The sequence below is a fragment of the Canis lupus genome, chromosome 8 (genome assembly GCF_011100685.1).
Source record: "Canis lupus familiaris isolate Mischka breed German Shepherd chromosome 8, alternate assembly UU_Cfam_GSD_1.0, whole genome shotgun sequence".
Lineage (NCBI taxonomy): Eukaryota > Metazoa > Chordata > Mammalia > Carnivora > Canidae > Canis > Canis lupus.
The window spans coordinates 1,748,580-1,757,983 of record NC_049229.1 but is presented as its reverse complement, the minus strand read 5'-3'; the positions used below and the strand labels follow the sequence as shown (position 1 = coordinate 1,757,983).

The following is a 9,404-nucleotide window of genomic DNA, read 5'->3' as shown; positions in this document are numbered from 1 at the left end:
CCCTGGGCTTCCCGTCTTCCCCTCCCGATGTCTCCTTTCTCTTGCCCATGGGCTCCGGGGCCTGGGGGTTAGGTCACCCAGCGAGCCCCAGCACCTGCACATAGCCCCGCCCCCAGTCAGCATTAGTCACTTCTTTCCTGGGTTTCCGATGCCCTTTGCCCCAGGCCCCGTCCCAGCACCCTTCCATCTGCAGGGAAAGCAAAGCAGCCTCTGTTCTGATTGGCAGCCTGGTGGCTCCACATAGCATGACCCCATGACCCCTGTGACCCCCAGGGCCCTGGCAGACCCAGGCTTTGCTCGAGTTTCCTACAGCTGCTGGAGCAACAACTGCAAGGTCCGTGGCCCCGAGCACCCCGGGCGTGTCAGCCAGCAGTCCTGGCGGTTGGGAAGCCAAACTGGGTCTCTACGGGCGATAACCAAGGCGCCAGCTGCCCAGTTCCTTCTGGAGGCCCCAGGGACACTGTGTCATCTCTCTTCCAGCTTCTGGAGGCTGCTGGAATTCCCTGGCTCATGGCCCCACGTCCCTCTGACCTCTGTTCTGTCATCATATCCCTGCTCCCCTCGGACCCCCCTGCCTCCCTCTGATGAGGACCCTGTGGCTGCATCAGTCACCTGTGCAATCCCGGAGGGCTTTGGGGCCCAGGGCCCTTCACTTGATCCTGTCGGCAATGTCCACTGTGCCACACAAGGTGCCACACGCACGGGTTCCGGGCACTAGGACATGGACGTCTTTGGGGGCCCTGTGAGTTTTCCAGCTTGAGTTATTTGGGGATATTTGAGCATCTCCAATTCCTATTTTTCCCTTGTTCACCATCTCTTTTTAAATCAGAACTACTGGGCGTGACTTAACGTGACTCTTGTCTTGTACGTAAGTGTATGTCACCACCACCCCCGGCTCCCCTGGTCGCCTGAGCCCCAGCATGAATTATGTCTTCCCTGCTGCCCAGTATGATTGGGTGCCCTTCTCTGGGCTCCTGCCTACTGAGCTCCCTCCCTCCTGGAACCTGGGGGCTCCTTGGAGCAGCTGGAGGTGGGCTCTGCATCTCTGCAACCAGCAGTTGGCTTGATGCTTGGCACAGGGCAGGCCTTCAACATGCATCTGATGAGTAAACCAACGAGTGACAAAATGTGCCCTCAGCTTTAAGGGCTCCTCTGGGAGATGAAGTTTAGACAGCCCCGACTTGGTGCCCTTCTATGGTTGGTGGGGGCCGTGGGTGAATGCGTATCAAATGGAGACTATTTTAGAAAACTGCATAGTTGCCAAATAATAACAAAGCAGTCTCACCAATAAAAGATGATGAAAAAAACAAAAAAACAAAAACAAAAACAAACAAAGGCAGGTGGTTCCTTTTGGCCTGGAGGTCTAGGGAGGCCTTGGAGGCAGAGGTGGAGGTTCCTGGCTGCTGCAGGACCCCCTGGGAGCAGAGGAAACAGCCTGAGGACAGGCAGACAGAGAGGTGATGATGGTGGGGGACTGAAGCGGCCCTTTAGGGCAACTGGGAGTCACTAACTGTTTGCCAGCAGGAGATGGGCAGATCTGAATTCTTGCTGGCGAAGGTCCCCTGGCTGCTGAGTCGGGGAGGGGGAGTGGAGACCCAGGGGTGGCTGTTGGCTGGGGCCAGGCCCCCGCAAGGGTTTTTAAATTGTGATCCACAGTGGGTGGATATTTTATAGTCAATAGAAAAATGTAATGAAAAAGCAGATTAAGACATAAAATCATCCATCATATTGCTATAAGTATAAAATACTTATATTCTGCTCCTGCGCTCACCCTGTTGCAGGTCGGTGACCGTCTGGGAGCCTGCACAGGTGCCCCCGTCGTATGCTGAGGGGGACTGCTGTGTATCCTCACTTCTCCCAGGAGCCCAGCAGCACTGGCATCACCTGGGAACTTGCTGGAAATGCATCTTTGGCCCCATCCCATGCCTGCTGAGCCAGAATCTGCTTTTTAACCAGATGCGCAGGTGACTCATGGGCACGTGGGAGTGCCCCGAGGGAGCCGGGTCTCAGGACACTTACTAAACGGAGGAATTAAGCAGGACCTCTCCTCCTCATCTCAATTTTTCATTAACACAGGAGCTGCTGGCCCAACTTATTCCAGGTGAGCAGGACCAGCTACATAATTTGCAGGGCCTTGTGCAAGAAATGAGAATATGGAGCTCCTTTTTCAAAAAGCTATTAAGGAATCCAAAATGGTGACCGCAGAGCCTGGGGCCCTCCTGAGTGTGAGGCCCTTTGTGACTTTGTGGGGTCCCCTGACCATCGAGGGGCCCTGCTGACAAGGTAGGAAATGCTTGGGCCATTCTGGACACTTGGGCCATTCTGCTTGGGCCATTCTGGACACAACAAGATCAGTCACAAAATTTTGCTTTGTTTTATCCATTACCCATCATTATCATGAAAAAGCTCCATCCTTCATCCTTTCTGAAGTTTGTTTTTTCTCCATATGCCAACAGAAATGGTCTTAAGTGGTTGTTATTCCAATGTAAAGGGTCCTTCCCCAAAATACAAGTGTGTGTGTGTGTGTGTGTGTGTGTGTGTGTGTGTCTGCTAGACCATGAATGGAAGCTCTATATAGGGAACGACAGCTTGTGCCCAGGTATTTTATTGACGGTGTACAGATTCTGATATATTGCATCACAATACTGACTGCTAGATTTCTTATAAAGATTTAGTTCATATTGACTCTAGATTTTTCTTCACAATAAAAATGAACTCATGCCAGGGTTTAGTAACCATGAATATCAACTCATTCAAATTTAATGACAGTTTTATTAAACTAAGAGCGTCATATCACAGAGCATTCACAGTGCGGGAGGTCACAGTTATTGAAAAAATAAATAGAGATAAATATATTTATTCTTTACAACTTTCAGCTCATCGCTCCTGCTTTGCCTGTTGGAATGAACAAGGACGCAGCATTTGGCTCCACATGCCAGAAACGTCTCAGGGTGGGGTGGGGTGGGGGACTCCAGGGACTCTAAAAGCCCCGGAAGTCCTTGGTTTTGGTCGTTTTCAAGGGGGTGCTTCCTGGACGTGAGAGTCCGATTCTATCTGCTGTTTGGGAGGTCGTGGCCGGACCCCAGGAATACCCTGCGGCCCTGCGGGACCTCTGCCCAGTCGGCCCCCCGGCATCCGGGATGTTCCCGGCCTCGCCTCGCTGGGCCCTTCTCTTGGCCGCTCCTCCCTCTGCCCACAGGCCTGGCCCCACCTGGCCGGCAGCCCTTTCCTCTCTGGCCATCAGGCTCTTTTTGTGTTCACCCAGCAAGTACTCCAGGCGGGCAGCAGCGGACCAGGGGGCACCTTGCTCGGAACCAGCAGAAGCTCCCAAGAAGCTGCTGGCAGAGGCTCAGCCTCAGCTCGTCCTGCTGGGTACCCCCCATATCTTTGCTCCAAGCACGTGGAAGAAGCCCTGGGACGTGTTTAACAGCTCAGAAGGGGCCTCTGGGGGTGACAGGGATGCCCCCAGGGCCAGGAAAAAACCCCACTAGAACATTTGAGTTGGAAAAGCAGAGCTGCCTGGCTGACGGTGCAGCAAGGGAAGGCCTTGCTCCTGCTCCTAAGGAAGACTGTCCGTGTGGATCGCTAGGAATTCCCATCCTGGGAACTCTGGAGTGGGAGCAGGGAGGGCCCTTGCCCGGGACGTTCCCTCTGTGCACAAAGCTAACTGCGCAGCCAGAGACCTCAGACTGCCCTTACTGTCTCTTGACAGCTTACAAAGCTTGTTTTCCAGGGGTGTGGTAGGGAGGGCTCGTACCTTCTCCAGGATGAAGGGTTTTGTTGGCCTTGACCATGGAAAAGTCCCAACCAACATGTTACATAAAAAGCAACTGTTTAAATTCTGGCAACAGTGGGAGCAGGTGCGGGTCATGCCCACGTCTGTCATCAGGCCTTTAACCAAGGAGCAACCGATCCCAGCCCCACAAATCTAATGGCGGAGAAGCTCCACACCCAGGGGCAGACTCTCACGGAGGCACGGGGGTATTTTCAGCTCTTGGAGCTGCCCCCCATCGCCCCCGGGTCTGTGTCAGGGTATTCAGACCACAGACATTTCCACAGACTGGAAGGGACGTTGTCCTCGGCTCTGTTGCGGAGCCTGTGTGGGACACCTGACCCTGACCCTGGACACGGATACCTGCACGAGGTGAGGGGAGACCCTGGGAACGAGAAGATAAAAGGTGACCCAAAGCAGGGCCACCAGCCCCTGGCCGCATGTGGGGGTTCCACAGAGACAGAGGGAATTTGTCATTCAAACACAAGAATTGTTTAAAAAAGCTTTAACACCAGCCAGCTGGCTGGCTCCCTGGCGGTCATGGCCCAAGCAGCTCCACCCACGGGGCAGGACGGGAGGAAAGGTCCCATCCTCCCCGTTTTCTGTGGACACCTGTTTCTTGGCAGCTAGGCGGTATTGGGACAGGCTGGGGTCTCCCCCCCCCCGCCCGTCGCCATCAGGCACCCCAGTCAGGCATCCCTGGTCAGAAGCAAGTGCAGCCACACCCACGCCCCTGGTCTGTGCCCCCAGGGAACGTCTCCTACAGCAGGACGAGGGGACCCTGCACCAGCCCCCTCACTGACTCCTGGTTCAGCTGCTCTCTGCGTTGGAGGGGTGGATTCCCCGCAGGCCCTCCAGCCCCACTCCTTGCAAGACCCATGCCGGGGGCAGCTGTGTGGCGCGCAGGAGCCCCTCTCTGGGCGCTGACCCACCAAGGCCAGCCACAGGGCCCAGGAGCACATGTCCACAGTTGCTGGGGGTCCAGACACTCCGAATCCACATGGGGAGAGTGGGGTCGGGGGGGCAGCCCTTCGGGGGTGTGCTGGGGGAGCTGATGGACTTCCTGCCACCTGAGAACTGCCCACAGAGCATTTTCAGAAATTTCTGGAAGTTTCTAGGGGCACAACCCTGTCAGGTGCCCTGGACTCATGTGCTGCTGACCCAAGCGGAGAGGGACACACAGAAGTCGTGCTCAGGGGGCCTTAGACCCGGGAGTGTTTAATCACGACAATATCCTGACGATTCTCACCCTGACAGGCAAGTTCCCGCACTGTTCGAGAGCCTGTCACGGATGCAGCACAGCCGTCTGTCCAGCCAGAGGGGAGGAGGGGGTGTGGGGTGGGATGGAAGGGATCCCGGGCTCCGTGCCCCCTCAGGGTCGGGGCCTCAGCCCGTATGAACCCCACGGCTGCTGACCAGCAGCAGCCCAAGCCGCGGGGGCCCCCGTGTCCCTCCTGCCACCCGCAGGGGGCTGTCCCCAAGCACAGGCAGTGCCCCTCCGGCCTGAACACCACTGGGGAAGGAGGGGAGCTTGGGCGCAGCATCTGCGGCGGGTGCTAGGGTCCCCTACCTTCCCAGGGGGGCACAGAGCAGACCCACTCCTTGTCCGCCCCAAGGAGAGAGAGAAGTGCCCGGAGGGTGCAAGGGCGTAGTGAGGGGCTGCCCTCACCTCCAAGACCATGGTTCGGGGCGGACCTGGCATCCCGAGGGCATCCCGGGGGCCGTGCTCCTGAGTGGGGTCCAGCTGCAGCTCATCAAAAGGCAAGAGCAGCAGCCTCTCCTTGGGGACCCAGGCTCCTGGGCAGCCCGGAGGCCCCCGGGTGGGGATCTGCAGGACCGCCCCAGGTGCCCGCTGCACCAGGGAGGGCTATGCCCTATGGCCTCTTTGGGTCTGTAACAGCAGTGGAGGGACAGTGGCAGCGAGACCCGGGCGGAACATCAATGAGCTGGGAGTTGCGCACCAGGGGGATGCGCGGACATTGGCAGGATCGGTCCCCTGCCCTGCCCACCGTGCCCTGGCCATCTGTTCTTCCCCTCATCGACCCAGAACCTGCCTCCAGGGCCATGTTTCCAGACACCACGCACCTAATGGCCCAGTCTGTGCCCGAGCTGCTGAGGGCGACTCCAACCTAGGGACGGACAGGAAGCACCTGCTCCCGACTCTGTAGACACTGTTGATCATGCAGCTCTTCGTGTTTCTTTCTTGCTCCCAATTGCAAGAGCTAGACTTACTTATGTTTTTTTATTGCCTATTTTTGAAGCAGAGTGATTGCCCCATGTTAATCAGCCTTGGGAATAAAATAAAGGGAGTAATTCTATGTAGTGATAAAACCATTATTTTAAAATGAAGGTCTAATTAATCAAGCAATTCTTGCAACTTGTGATGGAAAAATGTTTAGTTTAAAAAGAGGATCATCCACCTACAGCGTTTATGGAGTTTCCTGGATACAATGAATACATAGACCCTTTAAGGAAGTCGCATTGGCACATCACAGTCAAAAGAGAAGCAGCCAGCAGGAGAGCTCCGTGGACTAGAAACACGACTTTGTAGCCTCAAACTGCAGGTGCAGGACGCTGTGTCACCTCGGACAGACTCTCCCGAGGAAGAGCCAGGATTCGGTGTTCTCTAAAAGCTCTGCAAGGACTCAGAGAAGTGAACCCCGCCCGGCAAGGATGACGTCAGGGGACCACACGGCCCATGCTCAGAGGACAAAAACATCTTTTGGTCTTTACCAGGAAAACCCCAGGGGCGCTGGGGAGGGACAGCCATTAGGACACACACCAGGGCACGAGGGGTCAGGTAAGATCTACCACAGTTTTGACCTGAACCATGAGAACCACCCACGGGGCAGAGCTCTGTCCCCGCCCGCCCCCCCACCGAGGACGGCCCAGCCCTGGGTGACCGGGAGGGGGACGGCTGGCGGCTTGGCTTTTGTGCCGCACCTCACGGACAATTAACCCGGGGTCACCTCCTCTTAGTCAAGACTGTGCTTTCTGTTAAACAGGGAGGATCACCCCTCCTCACACCACAGGGCCATTCTGAGAATTGAGGAGGAGCAGACACAGCTTGGAACCCCGGTGGGCCTGGGAGACCAGGCCGAGGCCCGGGCTCTGATGTCCCCGTGTGTCCACTCTGCACTGATGGCCCCACTGGTGGCCTGGCCTCCCGCTCACCTCGCTGATTTCTCAGGAACATCACCTCTGCCTCCACCTGGGGGACCACTGAGCTTGGTCCAGATAGAGAAACAAGAGGGGCCTCCGTGTGGTGGAGCCACTAACACTGACGTGGATCCCGAGCGGAAGCCTGGTGACCAGGCCGCCTGCCTCGGATGCGATCACTTCCTCCTTCTGAATTCAGGAGGCCCTCGGCAAGCGCAGCCTGCATCCCACCTCGGGTCACGACCTTTGTTTCAGGAAGGAAAAAGCGATTGCATTCCTGCTCCTCACATACCATTCATGACCAGCCAATCGGCCAACGCTCTCTTCCCTCACGCTACCTGGGGCTTCTCCCGTACATTCTTCTGTGCAAAATATCCCAGTTATTAAAAGTGCATCAAATCCAATAGACTTTTGCAATAGAAATATTTAAAAAATTAAAAAACCCCACCTCTATATAAAACTAATTGTGCTTCCTTTTTTAGAAACCACGGATGGTTTGTGTTCATAAATCTTTTTAATATTGATTTGAGAGCTACGAAGCAGGTGAAAAATTGTTGGATATTTTTCTCTCTCTTTTTTGATTCTGCCTCCCATGCTGGGCTCTTCACACGGAGCCAACTCTAAGGCTCGAGAAGTTTAGCTCTAAAAGTGCCAAGTTCCAGTTCTCAGACCCGCCTCCAGGTAACAGAGAGCAGCTGTTTGCCTTTCAGGAAACATCTCTCATCGTCCACCACGACCCTGTGGCCTGCAGTCAGTCCGGCAGGCCACAACACTGCTGGGTACTGGGACAACTGGGCCTCACAACAGCGGTTTAGAGAGGACAGCGTTTAATAGAGGAAAGACAGGCCCCACAGGACACTGCACCGCCTCCCAGGGAAGGGCTGGGACGGCTGTCACCTGCCACCCCCACCGTGTCCCTGAATCAGCATCCAGGGAGAGTTGCGCACGCTCTCCTGGATCCCAAACCAGGAGCTCAGCGTCAGAGCAACGCGACGATACATGTGGGATTTTGTGTCCAAGAGGGCTCTCCTTCGGTGCCCAGCGTAGCCTTTCCATTTGGGATGATTCTTTTTCAAGTATGATGATCTCCAGGACATCTTATTTTTAACATTTCACTGTTCATTCTCTGAACGCATTGATAAAAGTGGTGAGAAAGCTCTCTCTTTCCTGCTGAGACGCTATTTGCATTTTAGTTTCTCCAGAGAAAGGGGTGGAGTGTTGTGCCCTTGGGCCCTCTCGCCTGCAGGTTGAGGCCCAGCGCTGCCTGCCGAGGTCAGAGGCAGGAGGGTCCACGAAGGACACGCGGTCTAAGGGACCCGTACCCGCCAGCCTGGGGGCGACGCTGCGGAACCACATTCCCACTTTGCACCTGCCCCGGGACCTCACAAGCTCCGATGGCCACCCAGTGACAGGAAGTCCTCACTGACGTGTCACGAGGGGCCTCCCCGGGCCGCCAGCTCAGGGACCTGCCAGGATGCTCAGACGGCAGCCCCGGAACTTGCTTGTGTGGGGAGGGCAGGGCTCCGAGGACACAGAGGAGGAGGAGGAGGAGGAGGAGGAGGAGGAGGACGACGACGAGGACGAGGAGGGGGAGGAGGCCCCGGCTCGCGCCCAGTCGGCGACCACCATGGCTCTTCCGTCCGCGCGTGAAGAGCGGCCGGGACCACGGAGGCAGGAGACACTCACGCTGGGGCGGGTGGAAGGGAGGTCAGCGGGGCCCAGGGCAGCTCAGGGTGGCTCGGCTCTAGTCGTCCTCTCGGCACATGGGCAAGTTGACGAAGGTGAAGACGTTAAACTCGATCATGATGGAGAAGCAGAGGAAGACGGCGTACAGGGCCAGCACGCACATGCCCAGCTTCCGGTCGAGCCTCCACTTGTTCACGTGGATGCCGAGGACCTGCGGGGACAGAGCACGGGGCGTGGCCTCGGGGCGCGGGGACGCAGGAACGCGGAGGCTCTCCCGGGTGGGGTGGTGCTTGCCGCCGGCGGTGAGCCTGCTCCCTGGGACCCTTCGGGCTTCCACGCCTGCTGATGGCAGGTGAGCCCTGGCCCCAGGACACATGGCTGCTGCCCCCATGGGAGCACTTCTGGCGCCCCAGTCCTCAAGGCCAGGACTTCCTCTCGCGACAACAGGAACCTGCCCCAGCCCTCCCCCGGCTGCAGAGCCTGGTGTCCTCCAACCTCTCAGGCAAAACTCCCACGGTATTCTCTGGCTCACAGCCCGGCACACTTCAGCTTGGACCTCCTCCTCCTCCTCCTTCTTCTTTTATTTTTTATTTATGAGACACAGGCAGAGGGAGAAGCAGGCTCCCTGGGGGAGCCTGATGGGGGACTCGATTCTGGGACCCCAGGGTCACATCCTGAGCCGAAGGCAGGCGCTCGACCGCTGAGCCCCCAGGCATCCCTGGACCCCCTTCTTCTGTGTGTGTGTGTGTAGACGGGCTTGGAGCACACCCTCACTCTACATTCCTTC

At 56.9% G+C, this 9,404-nt stretch overlaps 1 protein-coding gene across 3 annotated transcripts in view; it reads right to left on the bottom strand.

Annotated features, from left to right (window-relative positions):
• Positions 1-4,393: 4,393 nt before the first annotated feature.
• Positions 4,394-9,404, bottom strand: part of SLC24A4 (solute carrier family 24 member 4) — a 168,391-nt gene continuing 163,380 nt past the window's right edge. For all 3 annotated transcript variants that reach the window (XM_038544121.1, XM_038544120.1, XM_038544122.1), the window contains one exon: positions 4,394-8,828. In XM_038544121.1, coding sequence (XP_038400049.1) covers positions 8,676-8,828 — 153 coding nt within the window. In that variant the 3' untranslated portion in view covers positions 4,394-8,675. The remainder of the gene's footprint in view (positions 8,829-9,404) is intronic.